At 31.3% G+C, this 22,946-nt stretch overlaps 1 protein-coding gene across 1 annotated transcript; it reads right to left on the reverse strand.

Moving 5' to 3' along the window:
• Positions 1–7,413: 7,413 nt before the first annotated feature.
• On the reverse strand, positions 7,414–20,615 carry LOC101894318 (uncharacterized). Its single transcript, XM_005180024.4, has 3 exons — positions 18,291–20,615; positions 13,318–13,479; positions 7,414–8,936 (listed from the first exon to the last, which is right to left on the reverse strand). The coding sequence occupies exons 1-3, from the start codon at positions 20,172–20,174 to the stop codon at positions 7,653–7,655; spliced, it is 3,330 nt and encodes a 1,109-aa protein (XP_005180081.4). The 5' UTR covers positions 20,175–20,615; the 3' UTR covers positions 7,414–7,652.
• Between the last annotated feature and the right edge of the window lie 2,331 nt (positions 20,616–22,946).

A 22,946-nucleotide genomic window follows, 5' to 3' on the forward strand; every position in this document is an offset into this window, starting at 1 on the left:
TTTGATATGGATGTCACTGTTGGTGTCCGTGGTTAAGAAAAGGAGCTCATTTTAGATATAATTGTACTAAATGGTACCGAATTTTTATAAAGGGGGACTAAAGCTGAAATCCTGAAATTTAATATTAATGCATAAAGTACTCAATGCTATAAAATTTGGTATTGGGTTGAGGGGAAATTTTATATTGCGCTAACTGTTGGTGTCTAGGTTTAAGATATGGAACCATTTTGCAAATGAATACCTAAATTGTATGAAAAGTACTAAATGGTACTAAATTTGGTACTGAGTAAATGTATTGAAAATTTGGCATTGAGGTTTCTCTTGGTATCTGGTGCTGAGATGTGCTGGTGATATGTCTATTAAATTTTACTAAATTTACTAAATTTAGCCAACCCACATAAAAATATTAAAAATAAAAAAAAAAAAATCTTCAAATCTACAATCATGATGGCCAGTCAATGAGAACATGTTCATAAAAATTGACAAATGTTGATACTTTTTGAACATTTAGGTTATTTTTACTGACCATATTTTATACGTACCCCATGTGCGACGTAATGACAGTAATTTAAGCCTTAACTGCAGTAGCAGACTACTATAACGTCAAGTCAAGAGAAAGAGATGCCTTTTATTCGCGCACCTCCCAAGCATGAATCATATAATTCAGGTATTGTGCAGCAACAATGTCTACCGCCATTGGTAGTTATGCCAGTGAATCGCTTCATTTATATGACATATGTTTTTGCCCCCCATTGAAAAAGCAACATCCGGACATTATAACATTGAATTGGGTATATGCGTGTGTAAGATTGACATTGAACGGTAGGATGCGTATAAATCGTCGTCTTCAGATCCATATGCAATTACACTCATATGAATACGAAGAGAGAGAGAGAGAGTGGGGCAACGCACATCGATAAAGGGCTGAATAATACAACCACTATCACATCATAAAGGCATTACAAGGCGATTGTATCGATTGTCCTTTATTGTATGGCTGTTTCCCTTGGGTAGTTGGGTCCTGCGGCCGCCACAACAAAGTTTTCCCCTTCCGGTCACATGAAAATGCATTGGCTGATATGCCAATGAATGCGAATTCATTTGTTTGTTCGTTTTGTTGTACACTCTCATGCATTCATTAATTGATTACATTTAATTAAATTAAATCGAACCGAAGCGACAGTTCTGCAATTACAAAACATGAACGAAACGGCAATGCTGAATCAGAAAATCAGATTAAAAATCGCACAAAAATTACAAATTTATATTCCAGAGATTTTTGTTGGATGGGAAGGCTTCGTTGAGGGGTATATTTTTGCGTGGTTACAATTTTATCTAAAAAATTCGTGCAATTTGTTTACGGAATTTTAATAAAGGACTATCTGAGCCACAATTAGGATTTTTTTTTTTAATTTTTCAAAGCCAAAAAGTTTGGATTTTGAAGAAAAACTTTTACAGGACAAATAATTCTATAACATGATCTTCGAAGAATATTTTTAAGGCCATAAGGAATACAAACGTATATTTTTGAAAATATTTTTTTTCAAGACAACAGAAGACAAAATCATAAATTTTTCAGCTATGCATATTTAACATTTTTCAAGGATTTTTTCTGAAGGACTATTCTGAAGACTATTATTTTTTATGATCAGTTTTCAAATATATATGTAGTTTATTTTTAATATATATATATATATTTTTGTTTATATAATTATATTTTTATATTTATATATATTTTAATATAATATAATAGCTATATTCGTTGGGTTTAAGAATTAAAAACAAAGGTAGGTTTTTCAAGTGTTAAATTGTGTATTATTTAATAAAAAATATAAAATCGTGGACTTATTACAAATATTTTATCATGAATTTATTAAAAATATAAAATTGTGGAGTTTAAAAAATGTATATTAGGTGGTAAATTTTTTATACCCTCCACTATAGTATGGAGGGTATATTAAGTTTGTCATTCCGTTTGTAACACCTCGAAATTCACATTTTAGACCCCACAAAGTATATATATGCTTGATCTGCATAAAATTCTATGTCGATTTATCAACGTCCATCCGTCTATACGTCTGTGAAAACCACTCTAGCTTCCGAACGAAATGAAGTAAGTTAATATAAATTTACTCAAATATGTATTTTATCTGCAGGACTTTTGGTACTGAAAATGGGCCATGTAGGTCCACGTCTTCGTATAGCCTCCATATAACTGTACCCCCGATGTGCGGTATTTTGATGATTTTAGCGACATTATTTACCGGAATTGTTTCAAATTTGGTATTTGAAGTTCGTAACGAATACTATAGCCTATGACAGAAAATTGTCTGTGCAGGTGTACGTCTTCGTATAGCCCTCATATAACGGTACCTCCCGATATTCGGTATTTTGGTGATTTTAGCGACATTATTTTCCGGAACTATTTCAAATTTGGCATTTGAAGTTCGTAATGAATTCTACATCCTATGACAGAAAATTGTCTGTACATGTCCACGTTTTATATCCTATATTCGGTATTTTTATGATTTTAGCTTTTTTTTACACATTATTTTTACATATTTTTTTTTCAAGTTTTGCATATGAATATTGTGACAAAACTCGCCTATTCAAGTCCACGTCGTCCTATAGACCTAACAGATTTTTTAAAGGACTTAATTTTTTTGGAAATTGCCAAATTTGTACCATATGGTAAGTTCGGCTGGGCTGGGGTTTATAAAATGTCGGCCCGGGCGAACTTAATGCTTTTTACTTGTTAGCTTCAATTTAATAATCTACTGAATTTTTATTTTAATTTTTTAAAAAAAAATTGAATTTTGTCACGCAGTGTAATCTTTTAAATTATTAATCTATATTTTTAATCATTCTTAAAATAAGACACCCTTTTGAAAAATTCGCCACTTAATGTAAAAAATCACTGCTAGAAATCAACAGAAAATTTAAATAATTTTCGAATATTGTGTGTTTACAATATGGGTGAGTTGACGATTACGTCTACTACCCAACATCGCTACTGCATGCATTGGTTGCCCCTGCAAACACTTTCCAACTTGGGAAACCAATTAAATGAATTTCTTATTTTTTATACCCTACACCACATAGTGGTAAGGGTATTATGTCTTTCTGCATTTGTTTGTAACGTGGAGAAGGAAGCGAGATAGACCCATAGTTACTTTTGAGAATCTCCATAGAATCACTTTCTCAGTTGATTTATGCATGTATTTTATTGTGCACCAAACGTGTAATATCAGCCCGAATAGTATGGAATTTTGCACATACAACCAAATTAGGCCTGAAAATAAGTATGCCAAATTTGATCGAAATCGGTTCAGATAAAGCTATATATCCCATACATATTGTTCATCCGATTTGTTATTTTTGTCCTCCGCAGCCTTTATATACACTCTGTAACAATAATATTTGGGGAAATAATTCAAATGCAGCTCAGAAATATCTTTACCAAAATTTATCGAGATCGGTTCAGATTTGGATATATCTCCCATATATAACTTCGTCCGATTTACCTTTTATTGTGCACCAAACGTCTAATATTTGCCCAATGGGGATGAAATTTGGCACTTACGACCGAATTGAGTCTAGAAGCTAGTATGTCAAATTTGGTGAAGATCGGTTCAGATATGGCTATAGCTCCCATATATATTGTTCAACCGATTTGTTATATTTGTTACCCACAGCCGTAATATGCACTCCGTAACAACGATATTCAGGGAAATATATCAAATACAACTCAGAAATATCTTTGCCAAATTTTATCGAGATCAGTTCCGATTTGGATATAGCTAGCATATATATCTTTATCTGATTTCAAATTAATTTTGCACCTAATGGTTCGGCATATTTAGTCCTTTGAACTTTAAATTATAATTTTAATCATAGCGTGTATGATTGATACTCCCATAAAAACTTTTAATTGTTATGTTTGAGCTCTACTAAATTAGCAAAGTGGTGCAGGGTATCCTAAAGTCGGCCCCGCCCGACGTTAAGACTTTCTTTACTGGTTTTATTTGCCTTTTTCCTATTCATATATCAATTTGTCATATTCTTATATAATTATTATTTTGATTTTCAATGACCCTTCGAGGAATAAAAACAAAATTTTGGTTTAAATTTTCAAATTAGTTTTTATTTCGCTAATAAAAAAAATGTTCGTTCGTTGTATAGAGTAAAACTAAGTAAATATATATATTTTAGATATAAAACGAGAGTATTAACAACTTTTCGCTAACAAGCTAATGTTTTCTGGTTTGTTTGACTTAAAAATTAAATTAAAAACTAGAAACAATATAAAAAAGTATGATAATCATGTTCATTATTAAAGCATTACAAAATGTCTTATGAGAATAGTTCCCGAACACGTAGTGTTTGGAGCGATAAGTTTTAAAATTAGTAATTTATTTATATATATAAAAATCATAGTTCATGTAAGAAAAAAAGTTTGTATACATGAGCAGGGATTTGGGAAGACGTGATACATCACTAAGGTTTGGTTTTTGGTTATAAAGCTTAACATTAGGGATATAATGTTTGGTTGTTTTTTAGGAACGATTTGTATGTAGTAGTATTAAATTTAAAAAAATAAAATTAAAACTAAATTAATAAAAAATAAAAATAAAAATTAAAATTATCTAAAAAATAGTTAAAAATAAAAATTAGGTATAAAATCAAGTTTTGAATTTGGCAATAATCAAAATAGTAAATATTATTTAGTGAAAAATAAAAAATAAGTAATAAAAAATTTAAATTTGGTATGAATATCTTTTTTGAATTTGGCAATATTTTTCACACAATTATTTTTGTACATTTTATAAAAATAATAAAAATAATAAAAATTATTTACTTAAAAATAAAAATTAATTAATAAAATATAAAAAATATTTTTCAAAATCTTTTTTGAATGTTGCAATATTTTTACATCATTATTCTTTTATATTTTACAATTTTTGTTGATTTTGTGCAAAAGTTGTAAAGGTAATATTATAATTTTTTTTAATGTTTTTTTTATCTTATTATCTTTATAGTTTGATTTTTCTAATTTGACCAAATTTGTACAAAAAATAATAGAATAAAAATTATTTCGTTAAAAATAAAAATTAATCTATAAAAATAAAAATAAAAATTAATTAATTAAAAATAAAAAATGAAATTTAGCAAAATTGTTTACATCATTATTGACAATATTTTAACATAATTTTACAATATTGTATTTTAGTTATTTTGGCAAAAATTTTAAAAATATTATTTAAATTTATTTTATTGTTTTCTATTAATTCAATTATGGTCTAATTTTTGAAATTTGGTAATATAGTTACAAAAATGTTTGTTTGTTTGTTTGTTTGTTTTTATAAGTATTTAAAAAAAAAATAAATATGTATTTTTCTGAATTTAATAATAACTTCACAATAGCTTTAAATATTTATAATATTATTATTATTATTCTGATTATAATCACTTTTTTTGAATTTGCCTATATTTTTAACATCAAGACTTTGACAAAAGTTTTAAAAATATTCCATAATATTTTAAATATTAATATTTTATTATTTTTATTGATTGATATTGTTAAATTTTAATAATTATTTTTTTTTGTTGATTTTGGCAAAAATATTAAAAATATTATCAAAATTTATTTATTTTTGTTATTTAATTTTTTATAGCCTAATTTTAAAAAAATTACGTCCTTTTTTTGAATTAAGTAATATTTATACAATCATTTTATTATTTTATTAATTATTTTTTTATTTATTATATATTTATTTTATTTACTATTTTATTAATATTTTTTTGTTATTATTTATAATTATTATTATATTATTATTATTATTTTATATTATTTTTATTATTTATTTATTTTCATTTATTTATTATTTTTTATTTTATTATTATTATTATTATTATTATTATTATTATTATTATTATTATTATTATTATTATTATTATTATTATTATTATTATTATTATTATTATTATTATATTATTATTATTATTATTATTATTATTATTATTATTATTATTATTATTATATTATTATTATTATTATTACTATTATTATTATTACTATTATTATTGTTATTATTATTATTATTATTATTATTATTATTATTATTATTATTATTATTATTATTATTATTATATTATTATTATTATTATTATTATTATTATTATATTATTATTATTATTATTATTATTATTATTATTATCATTATCATTATTATTTTATATTATTATTTAATATTATTATTGTATTACATTATTATTATTTTATTATTTATTATTTTTTTATTTATTATGTTTATGTTTTACTTATTTATTATTTTTTATTTTATTACTTTTTATTTTTTATATATTTTTTTTAAATTCAAGTATTTTATTATTTTTATTTTATTTATTATTTCATTATTATTAATCTATTATTATTATTTTTATATTATTATTTTATTATATATTTTTTATATTTTTTTATTTTATTTATTTATTTATTATTTTTATTTTATTATTATTATTTTTTATATTATTGTATTATTATTTACTACTATTATTATTATTATTATTATTATTATTCTTATTATTATTATTATTATTTTAAATTATTATTTTTTTATTTTTATTATTTTATTATTTATTTTATTTTATTTATTTATTATTTTTTATTTATTTTATTTTATTATTATTTATATATTATTTTTCTGACTATAATCACCTTTTTTGAATTTGTACAATTTTTTTCATGTCAATTATTTTTATAAAAATACATACGTTTTTTGAATTACTATATAATTTCTTGAATATAAAAAATTAGAATTTTTAAAAAAATTATGTATTTTTTAATTTTTTTATTAAATCGGATATTATTGATTTTTTTTTTATTAAATCGGATTTAACAAAAAATCACATGGCTTTAAAAAAAATATTTACCTTTTAACGAAACGTGGTAATATAACCAAGATTTTTTCTGTTTATTTAAAGCATTAAATAATTCAAACTCCTCGTAAAGCTATATTTGACTTTTGAGATCGTTTTTCTGGTAACTCTTTACCAAAGGGATGATTTCCCCTCAGAGACTCGTGTGTTTGAAGCAGGGCAAGCTACTGGAAATTTAAAAAAAAATAACAAAATTTCGAAAATCGGCCCCGATCTGGGCCTCTAAGAAATGACCCAGAATATCTCCGGCATAGATGCAATTTTTTGCCATCATTTTTCATGCTTTTGAATCTCATTTAAAATTATTTTTTTTTTTTTTTTTAAATAAGGAGTTAATTTGGGGCCCCCTTATGTCTGGGCCGCCAGAAAATTGCTCCAAAATATCTCTAGGATATCAGCAATTTTAGCCATCACTTGCCGTGCTTTTAAATCTCATCTAAAATTATTATTTTTTTCTTACAAAATAAACCCCCTCCATAGCACAAGGGTTAGTATTAATGACTTATGTCTTTGGTGAAAAATATTTTTTTTTTTTTCAAAATTCATTAAAAAATCTAAAGGTCTTTGGTTTGAAGCTGTGTCTTGTCGGTTGTCTTTGGTTTTACAAGTAGTTTTCTTTTTTAAGCTAAATTATTTACATTTTTTTGTTTTTCCTTGATGTTATTTTCTTTTTGTCTTTTTTTCCTGTCTTTTGTAAAAAAATCCACAAACATTTACATAAAACTCTCCAAATAATCCATATCAAAATGTTTGGCAAATTCATGATCATCATCATCATCATCATCATCGTGCGGGGCACAGATTGATTGTAGATTTCCATGGCTACCAACATTGGCGACAACAATTTCATTAGCTGTTGCTGTCGTGGCCGAAGTTGTTGGTGTAATGGGCTTTTGTTTTTCCCCACTAATGACAACGATACTAGCCCCAATTGTAGCCGCCGCACTGGTTGCCGTAACAACATCAGCAGCAGTTGTTGCTGTTGACGTTAATGATGTGGTGACGTCACGGTTTGATGTTTTGTTATTGTTGGAATTGCTTTCATCAGGACGATCTGTGTCCATGCAATCAAAGGTTTCGCATAGCAACTTTTTAACATACTCGAATGAAACATATTCGGCTTCATCGGTCGAGTTAGACTCACAGGAATTGGCGATGGTTGTTTCAATGTTCGGTGTTGTTGCCGATTGAGACTCCTGTTGTTGTTGTTGGCCACTAAACGAATTTGTGGCACTCTGTAACATATCACATGCTGTTGTTTCAACCAGATTTGTTTGCTTCTCATTTTGCTGTTGACCATTTGATGTTGCATGGTGTTGTTGTTGTTGCTGTTGCTGCTGTTGCAACATTTGTTGGAATTCATTGATTTGTTGAATACTGGCATTGCTTAGATGGCTGCCATTGCTGCTATTGCTAATCACACTGTCACTGCTGTTGCGACGATTTGTGGCACAACTCAAATTATATGTGGCAACAGCGGCGAACTCCACACCCCCATCTTCGGCTCGGTTATGCTGCTCAATGTTGACCAAACAATTGGACAACTCATTAAAGTTCATTGAATTGCGATTAGCTGCTGCTATTGTTGTGGCCAATTGCAATTGAGGGTCGTTGAGCATATTTTGTTGTTGTTGCAAATTTGTACTGGTCGTTGCTGTTGTATTGTACATATTTATCTTTTGTTTTTCCTGATAATTAGTGTTGGCCAAAGACATTTCACTGCAACTATTGCTTCTTGGCTTTGCCACTGCATTGTTTAAAGGCTTTGCCGGGATTTTAGTTTTTCCCAAAGGTTTTGTTTGCATCAACGATGATTCCGAATGGCGACGAGTTTTTGTTGTTGCTGTGGTTTTCTTGGCCGCCGCAGCCGTTGTTGATTTCCTACGACCCAAGTGACCATTGGCATTGCGTAGGGCATGATTTTTCACATGCTTACGCAAGCTGGAGGGGTCGGTGTAACGTTTCGTACAGCCGGGCAACTGGCAGGCATAGGGTTTCTGGAAGGAGAACATTTAAAAAATATATTATTATTTAAAAGTGAAATTAAAATCAAATTTGTTTATATAATAGAACAAGTTAAAAAGCAGTAAATTCGGCCGGGCTGAACTTTGAATACCCTCCAACATTTGGAACGAATTTGAAAATTTTTAAAAAAATTAAATCCTTAAAAAATTCTGTTAAAATTTTAAAAATATCGAATATAGCCGTTATATTGGGGTCTATAAGATGTGGACCTACATAGACATTGTTCGTCATAAGCCATTACCATATTCAAATTCGAAACTTGAAATAAACGGTGCATAAAATAGCTAAAATCATCAAAATATCGTATATAGGGAGGTACCATTATATCGGAGCTGTGCGAAGACCTGGGCCAGCATAGACAATTTTCTGTCACAGGCTGAAGCATCCATTACGAACTTCAAATACGACATCTCAAACAATTTCGTCGAGTATTGTACCTAAACTCAAAATACCGAATATAGGGAGGTACTGATGTACCTGACTTGGACCTGCATAGACAATTTTCTGTCACAGACTGTAGTTTTACGAACTCTAAATACGTAATTTCAAACAATTCCGGTGAATAACGGCGTTAAAATTATCAAAATACCGCATATTGGAAGGTACCTTTATATGGGGCTATACGAAGACGTGGACCTGCGCAGACAGTTTTCTGTCACACGCTGTGGTATCCATTACGAACTTCAAATACCAAATTTGAAATAATTCCGCTAAATAATGTCGCTAAAATCATCAAAATACCGAATATCGGGAGGTACCGTTATATGGGGGCTATACGAAGACGTGGTCTTGCACAGGTAATTTTCTGTCTTAGGCTGTAGTATTTATTTCGACCTTTAAATACCAAATTTGAAACAATTCCGGTGAATAATGTTGCTAAAATCCGAATACCGAATATCGGGGAGTACCGTTATATGGGGGCTATACGAAGGCGTGGACCTACATGGCCCATTTACGAACTTAACCTGCCTACTGGAAAAATAAACATTTGTGCAAAATTTTAGCCTTCTATCTCAATTCGTTCGAAATATAGCGCGATTACAACAGACAGACGGGCAGACAGACGGACATCACTAAATCGACTTAGAATTTTACGCTGATCAAGAATAGCATAATTATAGTACGCATGTCCACAACCAGATACTTCTCTAAACACAGACACAAACGGAGATCAGAATATCAAATTTCGGTATTCCAGCCCTATCCGTTCATCCAATAGCGAATTTAATACCATTTAGTATGTTTTGTACAAATATAGTACACAATTCAGAACCATCTTCATACCTCAATTCCAAAATCGAACCCTCAATATCAAATTTGAGATTTCCAACTTGATCCCTTCACCCCATACCAAATATAGTACCATTTGGGATTTTTCGTACAAAAAATAGTACGCATTTTCATCCGCTCCGCCAAATCTCAAAGACAGATGTAATCTTAAAATATATTTTTCGAATTCTATCTCTATTCCTTCACCCAATACCAAATATACTAACATTCCGGACTTTTCGTACAATAATGGTACACATTTCCGAGACTACCTCCATATGCCCAGTTAACAAATAACCAACGACCATAATATCTGTCGCCCAATACCAAACAGTACCAAAAATAGTACAATTTAGTGCTATTCTTGCACTTTTAGTACACATTTCAGAAATCACTTCTTTATCATAAGCCTAACACCAACAGGGCCCCCAATTCAAAATTTCAAAATTCCAGCTTCATCCGTTCACCCTAAGCTAAACTTTTCCAAAATGCAGTACCATTTGGTACTTAGTACATTTTTCCAAAATCACCTTCATTAACACCTAATTTCAAAATTAACCTAAATTTCCATTGATGTTTCTCAAAGTATTGTTCCTACTCAGAAATGCCATTCATTCTTTTTTAAACATTGCCTTGATCTGCTGAAAATCTCTTCAAATATTAATTTAAAAAATACTCTCTCTTGAAATAGTTTCACCCTGATATAGGACTTTTAAACCCGAATTCTGAAATTTACCAAAAATCGCCACTACTTAAATATCCAACATATTTGTTGGGTCCTTGTTTTTTTTTTTGACGATCTAGTGCGGCGGAGCTCATCTGATCCAATCGCCATCAAACGCAAGCTTTATAAATGTCAAATGTTAGGAAAATATCCATAAAGGACATAAAACATCATAGGCACATGGTTGTGGTTGTGACCATGAAATCGCTAAAGGGAAATGGGCAATTGCAAACCAGTCCCTCTTCTGTCGGCTTACACTGAGAAAATAATTGGCGCAAATGCCAGCAGAAATTCTCTACGAATTGTAGAGGGAGAAATAATGTTGTACTCTATCTCCTACTAATGTTTTGTTGTGATTGGCATGGTTGCGTCTGAAGTTGAGAGAAAATGAGAGACATTTCTTGGGAAAAATAACAACGAACCAATGCCTTTCTCTTTTATAGCCATGAGAAGGGAGTGCTACTCTCCCATAACTTTTTTCTTCGTCTCTTTTTTTAATTAAAAATATTTTTCTCTATTATTTTTCTCAGTGCATTATTAACGTTGGCCTCGAAGCAAAGCCCCCACTAGCATAAAGTGGCTTTTATGACCATTAGGCCGCAACATTTTTGGAGGATACTCTATGGATTTTAGGGCATTACCAAAAGCATGACCAAACCACATACTCAATCTATTCATCACCAACCCCTCCACTCATGTGTGATTTGTGAATGTCAACCGTTTTCTACAATGCTTCTAACAATCGCAATCTCACAACAATATGTTGCATCAACATCATCTATGCATGTGTGCTGGTTGCATTTATCAGTTTTGGCTAGTTTTTGGTTAGCCCAACATGTCCTCCCCGTAGATGATGATACAAGGACACAAAAAAAAGAAAAAAAGGACACAGTTATGTTTTTCGCCACATATGCAACTATAAATCACTCAGTTGTGATTTCGTGTCTATGTTTGTGTGTGTGTGTGTGCCTGTGAAAATATTCATACAAATGTTTTCTTTCAATTCATTCATATGGAACATGAAAACAACGCAGAAAGAGAAGCGACATGTGAAATGTCATTGGCTCACTAGACAGCCAAACATGTTGCGCATGGTGAGGAGCCTGCAGAATATGTAGAATAGAAAATATTTGGATTTTTTTTGTTGCATGGGATAACAAATGAATGATATGGGATTGGAATAATGGAAAATTTGGAAGAATTGTTTTTAAAGCAAAAAAAAAAATTGGAGTGCAAAAGAAGAATGGAAATCTATCGAAATCGAAATACATTCAAAAATTAATGTGGGATTCCAGATTTTCTATAAAAAAAAAGATATTCTCATATTGTTTGTTTTATTAATTTATACCAATTTTTTTTTGGTTTTTGAAGTATGTCGGAAAAATAAATTGAAATAAAAACTTCTCTAGAGTTCGACTTCAATTTTCCTAAGCTCAACTCGAAAGAAAAAATTATTAAATATCCATCAAAAAATTAGCTTCTCCTTAAAATGGGAAACATTTCAAACAAAAAGTCTGCTGTTCTTATCAAGGAAAAATTTCAAAAAAAAAAAAAAAAAAAAAAAAAAAAATAATAATAATAATAATTTTAACAATAATAGTAATAATAATAATAAAAATAATAATAATAATAATAATAATAATAATAATAATAATAATAATAACAACAATAATGATAATAATAATAATAATAATAATAATAATAATAATAATATAATAATAATAATAATAATAATAATAATAATAATAATAATAATAATAATAATAATAATAATAATAATAATAATAATAATAATAATAATAATAATAATAATAATAATAATAATATAATAATAATAATAATAATAATAATAATAATAATAATAATAATAATAATAATAATAATAATAATAATAATAATAATAATAATAATAATAATAATAATAATAATAATAATAATAATAATAATAATAATAATAATAATAATAATAATAATAATAATAATAATAATAATAATAATAATAATAATAATAGTAATAGTAATAGTAATTATAATAAATCGTTTGTTTTATATATTCTGACATGAAGCTAAATGTAAAACCATAAGATAAAATCCATAAAAAATTATTAAAATTTCCCAGAATTTAAGATTTTATGGAACATATAGGAAAAGAAACGGACAATAATTATTATCCCATGAAAAAAATAAAAGAAACCCAAAAACAATCATTCAAAAATTAGAAATTCTGAGTAGTTGGACTAACTGAACCTTCCAACGGCCCTGGAGCCCAGTGCTGCTCCTATTTGTAAGAATTTGGATTCCATTTCTAAAATCTATTTTTTTTCTCATAATTGTATTTAAATTTAAAAATTTCAACTTACCGTATCATAATGTGTTCTCTGATGTTTTGCCCTGTCAGAGCTATTGCTGAAAGCCTTCAGACATCCTTTGTATTGACAGCCATAGGGACGTTCACCGGTATGTGAACGTTGATGGATTTTCAAGTTTTCCAAACGAGAGAAGGCCTTATTGCAACCGGGGAACTGGAAAATAGAAAACAACATCAATTATAGAAATTATCAAAAAAAAAAAAAAAAAAAAAAATTAAATTAAATAGAAAAAAAAATAATAAAATAAATAATAATAAATTAATTAACTAAATATAAATTAAAAAAATAATAAAAAATAATAAAATAAATAAATTACCTAAATATAAATAAAGCTATATATATTTCTTTTAATTTTGTAGAACTGAATCTAAATGAAAGTCGATACCACATAGAGTTGAATAATTTGGTTCACTAAATGGAACTATGTTTTTCCTTCATTTCTTCCAGCGGAACTATGTCTTACATTTGATATCTGCATGGTAGGTTATCAAGATAACATTGTGCAATCATAATTTTAAATGTGTTTTTCAAAATAACATCATTCATAACATGTCCTTTTTCAAAATGGACATTATTGAACCCATTGTATTGAACCCATGAAAATCAGAGATGGGAACCTGCCTTAAATTTTGACTAGATCAATGTAAGAAATACTGAGATGGATATTCTTATTTGAAATGAGGGTACCCTGAGATAATTATATTATTCATTGAATCTTGTTGCTGTAGGCATAGACAAGTACTCACGAGGAACTCCTTGTGTGGATTTTCAGATAATTCCATTGGGAAATGTGGCTAAAATCGTCAAAATACCGGATATCGGGGGGTAACGTTGTATGGGGGCTATACGATATCATTAACCAATATAAATAACTCTCTGTCAGGGTGTAAAGTGTGTGGAATTTCAGGCAATTCCGTTGACAAATGTGGCTAAAATCATCAAAAAGCCGAATATCGGAGGGTACCGTTATATGGGGGATATACGATATCGTGGACACATATAGACAACTCTCTTTCAGGGGGTGAAATATTCATAAGGAACTCATTGTGTTAAATTTCAGACAATTCCGTTGACAAATGTGGCTATAATCATCAAAATACCGAATATCGGGGGGTACGGTTATATGGGGAATATACGATATTGTAGACCTATATAGACAATTCTCTTTCAGGGGGTGAAATATTCATAAGGAACTCATTGTGTTAAATTTCAGACAATTCAATTGAAAAATGTGGGTAAAATCAGCAAAATACCGAATGTCGGGGGTACCGTTATATGGGGGCTATACGATATCGTGGACCGATATAGCCCATCTTCGAACATGACCTGCCTGCAGAGAAAGAGAGATCTGTGAAAAATTTTAGCTTCCTATCTTCATTCGTTTAGGCTGTAGCGTGATTACAGCAGACGTACAGACGGACGGTCATGGCTAAATCGTCTTAGAATTTTACGCTGATCAAGATTATTTATACTTTGTTGGGTCTGACATGAGTATTTCGAGGAGTTACAAACGGAGTGACAAAGTTAATATACCCTCCATAGTATGGTGGAGGGTATAAGAAGAGTATGGAAGGACTCGTTGAAATTAAATATTGCAATTCCTATGGCATCACTTATTGATAAACGTTTAATCGCAAAGCTTTCTCCAGTGAACCAGATTGAGTAACCTAGTTCATACACCCCATTTAAATGAATCGTTTAATCGAACTAATTCCTTCGTGAACTTCGTACCTTTACTATAAAGTTATTTACATTTATTCCACATTAAAGTGGTGTCACTGTAGCGTTTTTCCGTGTCAATGCTATTAAACCACTCAAATTTTCTGTTGGATAAACGACAAAATTTTTGAAATTTTCCAAGATCGCCTCATACGTAGTTGCCTGCATTACTTTTTTTTTTCTAAATAAACTTTTTTGTAGATATTTTCTAGAGAAAAATGCAATCTTTTTCTATATTTTCCATTGCCTATTTCAAGGAGCCTTCTATAATAAAGACTTGTTGCATATGTTTAGGTTTTATATGAACAAAAATTTGTGAATAACACGACAAATTACGAAAATCTATAATCTGTTTACATAGATTGTAACATAAATCCCTCTTGTCAAATATTTTCGTTCTCTCTTTTCATTTTTTTAATTTTATGTTGAGGTTGTTGCTTTTTCAGGGTTCCTATTTTGTAACTTAATTTTTTTTATTTCATACAACACAGTCAATTTCTGTTTTATTGTCTTATTTTCCTTTACAAAATGATGTCCCCTTTGTGTGTGTGTCATAAAATAAACCGATTTATTTCATTCTATATATAAATGAAATAAATTTGATTTTCGGTTGAAACATAAATAAATAGATTTTATATAGAAAAAAAAAAACAAGAACAACAGCTCAATAGAGGTAGAGTAATAAAAAACTCCAAGCATATAATATTGAATAGAGTGTCCATATTCAATTATTCAGCTTTTAGTTAAATGGCGAAAAATGATTACGTTTATGTTTATTAAATGTCATATTTCTTGTTTTTTTTCCACCATCCACGAAAATAAGTGATTACTTTCATGTACACATACACACACATATATAGTTGTGGATGTTTGTGTTATATAGTTTAATTAAAATTGATAGATTTCATTTCACATCACCATCATCATCGTGAAAAATGTCAATGAAAGTTGATGAATTTGTAAAGTAGAAAAAAATCTATCTACAAATAATGGTCCATTTTTTGCACACATACATACATATATCTTTGAGTGAAAAAAAAATTGATTGCAAATTTAGTAAATATAACAGATTGAATTTCTATTTGAGGCAGGGGTTTTTTATGACAAAACATTTCTAAAAGTTCGCAAAAAAATTATCAAGTGCCAAAAAGAGTAACTTTATTTAAATAGATTTTAAATTTGAATTTCCTTGGTAGGTATATTAAAAAAATGGTAGCTTATTTTTTAGGAATCAAATTATATACAAAATGGTGTATGTAATTTAAGCAAGTGAATTACAAAAAATTTAAAAAAAGCTCAAGGATTAGAGTTCGTTTTTACCAGCAACACAATAAAATGTGCTCCACCAGATATCTAAATCAGATGATATGTCAAAACTAGTTTTCATGTGGTTTAATATTTATCTTTAATATTATATTTTCAATTAAAATAAATAATTTGCTAAACTTATATTCAGCTGTGAAAATAATGTAAACATTTACTGAACTGAGCATTTTACAATTTTAAAAGTTACCAGAGGAAGAATGGTGCATACTTTTAGGCGTCACTTAATTTAAACCCACCATTTAAATGTCACAGTTAAAATTAATTATTAATTGGAATAAAGTTCTACACATGTTTATGGCTGTGGTAACCTCTTGCCCTGTTATTATTTGGGAAAAAAAAATTAAATAATTTCATAACAAACAATTTAGCAACATGAACAACAAAACAATTAAAACAAAAACCACAATCGCCAAATAAATGAAATCGAATATTATTTTGTTTGTTTGCACCATGACCCGCCCGGGGAATGAATTGTGTAATGTTTTGAGTAAGGCAAGGAAACAGAAACCTGATAGGATCAATTTATTAAAAAAAAATAACTGTTGCATACTTTTTGGCTCGTAATAAATTTAAAACAAGTAAAATCTGGAACTAATTTGGTTTAGTTTTCAAAAAAATAAAAAATCTGTTAAAATCTTAAAAATACCGAATGTAGCTGTTACATTAAGGTCTATATGTAACACCTGCATGTAAGGACCTGCATAGGTAACTTTTGTCATAAGCCATTACAATATTCAAATGCGAAACTTAAAAAAATCGGTGCATAATATAGCTGAAATCATCGAAATACCGAATATCGGGAGGTACCGTTATATGGGAGCTATACGAAGACGTAGACTTGCACAGACAATTTTCTGTCTCAGGCTGTAGTATCCATTAACGGACAAGTTTCCGTTCGACCAAATACAAGGATTATATAGTTGAGGAGCAATTTAGTTCTTTTGAATGATTTACTGAAAGGAGCTCTAGAAAATTGACCGATGAACGCAGGAAGGAGCTTTTGGTAGGTCAAGATATACTCATTTAAAATTGTATCCCAAAAAAATGGACGAAGGATGAGTTTGCTTTCGATCACATAGGGTCTTTATATCGGAACAGACCTAGTTCATTTCGAAAATTCACTGAAAGGAGCCGCTGAACTCGATTACCCAAAATGGTTTCCATTGATAAAAAAACGAACGATCCTTCGGCTGAACGATTACCACATCATCGTTAATAAAAACACAAATATCTACATAGGGTCTATAAGTCAGGACAGACCTAGTTCATTTCGAATATTCACTGAAAGGAGCTGCTAAACTCGATTACCTAATATTGTTTATATCGATGAAAAAACGAACGATCCTTCGGCTGGACGATTACCATATCATCTATTTTTTTAAGGCCTAATAAAAAAAATATTTTTCTTTTTTTGTAGAAAAAAACTTTAGGTCCCTCCAGATTATAGGCTATCCTTGGGGAAACAAATCTTACTGGACTGAAAGGTAATTCAATTTTTCATTTCATGGAAAATCCAGTGTCTGGAATATTCGTGTATAATTTCATGAAACTCTATGTATCTGAATCTTAGACTGAGAAGGACGATGAAGGATGTAATCAACCTCTTTATTTCATTTAGGTGTTTCTTTAGGAAATCTTTTAGGAGCACCAAAAATAATATTTTTTTCTTTTATTTTCAAATGACGATTATTGGACTGAATCAGGACTTCAAGGATGTAAAACTATTACTACGATGACCGATTTGTCTTTTATGGTATCGAAAAAAAGGCAAAAATAGTAGATTCTTGCAGGTTATGGAACAGAGCATTTTTGAGATTTTGTTGCTGGAATATATGTTTCCAAAACAAAGGCTATCCAATTCACAACCACAGATTGTTCAATTAAAAAATTAGAATTTTAAAAATTTTAATTCCACTTACCGGACATTTATTGGGTTTTTCACCACTGTGCACACGCATATGTATCAGCAGCTTATAGCGGGCATTGAAAGGTTTATAACGTCGCGGACAATCTACCCAAAAGCAGGAAAAATCTTCACCCCTCTTAACATCGACATGTTTCTTTTCGATGTGGCAGACAAATTCCGCCTGATTGGGGAACTCTTCATTGCAATCGGTCCACAGGCAGACCATGGGTCCTTGAACAAAATCTACCAAGGCTTCCTCGCAGGGCACAATTTGATTGCTCGCTGTTGTAGAACGGCAATTGGAGGAGCGTTTACGTCTCTGTTTTACAGTTTTGGGTTTTTCCACCAGAAATACTTCATCGTTGTCATCAAGGGTGGCGGCGGCGGCAAAAACTTCTTCCTCCACCTCATGGCCCAAAATTTCACCATAATGTTCGAGGCCCTCCTCCTCCTCCTCTTCTTCCTCTTCATCGGTACGTTCGATACTTTGATTGAAGTAGCTATTTTGCTGGTTGGCCATCATCATTTGGGGATTTGTAAAATCATTGATTTCATCCAATTCGTCGATGGTCCAAATCACCTTGTGATCGCGATTGGGTTTTTCCAGATTCAACATGTTGCAGTTTTCAAAATCCTCGGTCAGAGCATTGAAGTTGTTGTAACCCGAAGAGGGGGTGTAGTTGTGCGTTGTACCATTGCAATGATTCTGGCTTGGAGGACTATAGACATGATTGGATCTTTGCTGGGACATTTCATATTCATTGTAGCTGAAACTGTTCAAGGGTTCATATTTAGGCGTGCCAAAGGTGGACATCATGGAGGGTAGTTTCTGGGGATGTTCCTGTTTAATACTTGGCTCATAGGAGGGTTGGTAGTTGGTAGCCTCATAGCTGGTGTTGATGATTTTCGGAGACTCTTGCCTGGCTGGCTGCTGGGGATTTTCGTTTAAATTCAAGGACATCCAAGGATCAAGCGGGGGTGAGGAACAAGGACTTTGTTCTTTGGATTGACAATTGATTTCATCATAGTTATAATATTCAATGTCTAGATTGTAGCCAGGACATTCTGCCATTTGTTGTTGTTGCTGTTGCTGGGCCAAGGCCTGGGCCGAGGTTTGGGGTTCTTGTTGGTATACGCCCCCAGCTTGATGATATTCCATTTGCTGTTGCTGCCCACTGCTGCTGGGTGTAAACGACATATAAGTGGCAGGATATGGTGTATAAGGAGTCTGGGGCGTAAACGGAGTCTGAGGCACCATCATATGGGAACTGCCCTCTCCTGTACCCTCCTCAAACTGGCAATTCTCCGTTAGGCGGGCAATATCCTCGGGCTCAAAACGAAAGACATCTTCACGATTGAAGCTCGAATGGGGTGTGTGGATCACAGGGGCATTTGCGGATTCATATTTCACATCCTCCTCATAACAACTACCCATGGAATGCCTTTTTAAGGTTGGATCTTCATCATCATAATTGATGGACGGTGGTTGGGCCTCAAATTGTAGGCCATTTCCAGTGCCGCAACTGCTGCCATAAATTGAAGTTGGTGTTTCGGCATTGGAAAAAGTGATGTGGGAAAAATCGGGAAAATTCACATCGGCTGTGGAAAAGTCACTGTAACCACAACCACTGTTGTAGGATTTCAGGTGGCACATGGAAGCATGGAAATGATCCTGGGCCTTGGCGGCGCTCAAGGGAGGTGACATGAGATTGCAGTTCAGCGAAGAGTTGGACATACATGTGGTGTCATAAGTGGAATCCTTGGAGGTCTGGCTGCCACACAGGGGTCCTGGGGTATAGGGTGGTGTGGCTGGTGGTGCAATATCATGGAACATTTTCAATGATTTCATCGTGGGAATGCTTAGATTTGGAGTATTAATTTTTAACGAGGAAGACATGGTTTGATTTGCAAGAATTTATTTTTGAAAAAAAAAATCACTTCATAATTTTTGTTTTTTTTTTATGTGGGGCACTGTCTTTTTTTTAAATTTTTATTAATTAATCAAAATTTTTTTTGTCTAGTTTTCACAACCACGCGTTTAATGTCATTTGGTCACACTTTGAAATTAAAACGAAAATCTGCTCACTTTTCACTTGGCTGGTGTGTGAAAATTTCGTATTGTTTTTGGCACATTTGCCAAGTTTTTTTTTTATTTTTTTGCTTTTCTTTGATTGCGTTGACAATTTTCTTGGGAAAACCCCACACATTCGGCTTAGAACAACAACAAATCAAATTATCCGCCACACGAACGAACGGGTGTTTCGAAACTCAAATCACTTGTCTCTTCTTTGACAAAAAAAATCACATCTTTTTTCCTTTTCCTTCTCTACTTTTTTATTTTTTTCTTTTTTTTTTTTTTTTTTTGTCTTTTTAGGAAATCAACGATCTTTTTTTTGAACTCAGATGTCGTCAGTTTTTATTTTGATGTTCTTGATCGCACCACGTTTCGTTTTAGAATAAACCATTAAACTATAAGATGTTCATTATTTAAAGACACGTCTAAGGATCTTCCATTCAAGTGATGGGGGCAGAGCAGCCGTGGCTGCTCTGCTACTGCAGCGATTGGTGCAGCAGATGTCAGATATGTTGCCACTTTACTTGGGCCGCTGTCAGGCCAGCGCAGCAGCAGCGCCACTGAAACGTGTGTTTATGTTAAAAGGCGAAGAAACGAAGGCGGCGGGCATTTCTTGCGTCTCTCCACATCTCAGCTATGTTGACACCAACAACACGCACTTGCCAACACACACACACTCTCTCTCTCTCCACATGATTTTCATCTAGTTTCCTTTTCCAATGGGATCTGCAACATAAGGTAACCCCGGCGCAACAGGGCCGTTGACTGTTGTCACTGTCACTACAGCAGCAGCAGCAGCAACCCAAACGGCAAACGTCTAGCTGTACAGTTTATGGATTTTCCTTTTCTTAATTTCGATTTTTTTTTTTTTTTTTGAAAAAAAAGATTTACATGTGTTCCTTAGTTGTTGTTGTTTTTTCTTAGGATTTGTTTTTGTTGTTGTCGATTTTTTTCATAGTTTATTTATTTAGTAGGTTCTCTAATTGTTTTTTTTTTTTTGAATTTTTATTATTTTTCCTTGTAGCTGCACGGAGTTTGCAATGCATCTGTCCGTCCTGCCATCCATCCGTTTTTTTTTCCTGTCCATATGTATCATCATCAAATTTTATATTTACCGCTGCAGCTCATCTCCGTTTGCAGTTTTATGTTGTTTTTCTAATACAAAGTGATTTGTTTCTTATTTTTGTTGTTGTAAAATTCGGTTTGTTTAGAGTAATTTTTTTTTCGAATTTAGAGAATGAAATTTTCGAGGAACTACCCAATAGGAATTTTGGTAAAGTGCAATTCCTTATATTTTTTTACCCTCCGCCTTGAAAAGGAGGCTATATTAACTTTATCCTTCCGATACAGGCCACATTTTTTGACGTAGAGCTTCAAAATTTAGCAGTATGGTATTGAAAATGAAAATTATATATCGATCCACATTTTGGTATAGCCCCATATAACAGTACCTCCCGAGATTCGGTATCTTGATGATTTATGCCACATTTTTCCTCGAATTTGTCTAAAAATTTGTATTTGTGGGTCATTATGAATTCTAGCTCCGCTGGCAGAATATTGCATATATAGGTCCACCTTTTTTGTATAGCTGCCATACAACGATACCTCCCGATGTTCGGTATTTTGGTGATTTTTGTCACATTTTCACGTATTATTGTCTTCTTGTCTTCTCCTTTCTGCTACCTTCCCCACAAAAGGTCAACATTTTCAAAGAAAATATTCTACCTCATAATATTCTACCATTCTTATGCAAACTATGCAAATCTCAATATTTTTCTCAATACTCAATTATAATTATTCAACATTTTAATCCTTGGTGGGTGAGGTACCAGTCGGAGTCGTCGGATATTTCTTATCTTCACACCAGAACTTGTGTTGGTAGGAAAATTGAGAAATGCTAAATTTTAAAGCACATTTTGAGTTTTACGAGCACAATGTTTATTACAAATTTTTACCCGTCGTGGCGGAGGTAGTAGAAGGAGTGGTCCGGCCTATCCGTTCTTCATATAAGATTTTATGCTCACTTCACGTTTATAACAGTAATATTTATTCAAAACTTTTACCCATTTTGGGGGAGGTACTTGATGGATTGAACCGATATTGCATAAATCGGATGATCCTTTCTCTTACGATGTAAAAAATTTGGACCAAACCGAATACTCCCTTCGTGAGTTATCGTATGTAGCAGCAAGGCAGATAAGAGGATATCCCTAGATCGACTCAAAATGTCCTGAAACGGATTTGGTCCAACGGGACCTAGGGTCTAAAACCGTTATTTCTATGAGGCACTTTTTAATAGTATCAAATGATAGCCGTATGACTGAGGGTATAATTAGGTATATCGGTGTAGGTTTCCCATAGTCCCCATATAACGGTACCTCCCGATAATCAGTTTTTATACCCTACACCACAAGGTGATGTCTTTGTGCATTTGTTTGTAACAGGCAAAAGGAAACGAGATAGACCCATAGTTCCTTCTGACGATCTGCATAGAATCACATTCTGAGTCCATATCCGTCGTCCGTACGTCTGTCCATGTATTTTTGCGAACAGTACAGTTCGCATTTATTACCCGATCCAGATGAAATTTTGCAC

Source organism: Musca domestica, unplaced genomic scaffold, assembly GCF_030504385.1.
Source record: "Musca domestica strain aabys unplaced genomic scaffold, Musca_domestica.polishedcontigs.V.1.1 1, whole genome shotgun sequence".
NCBI classification, from domain to species: Eukaryota; Metazoa; Arthropoda; class Insecta; order Diptera; family Muscidae; genus Musca; species Musca domestica.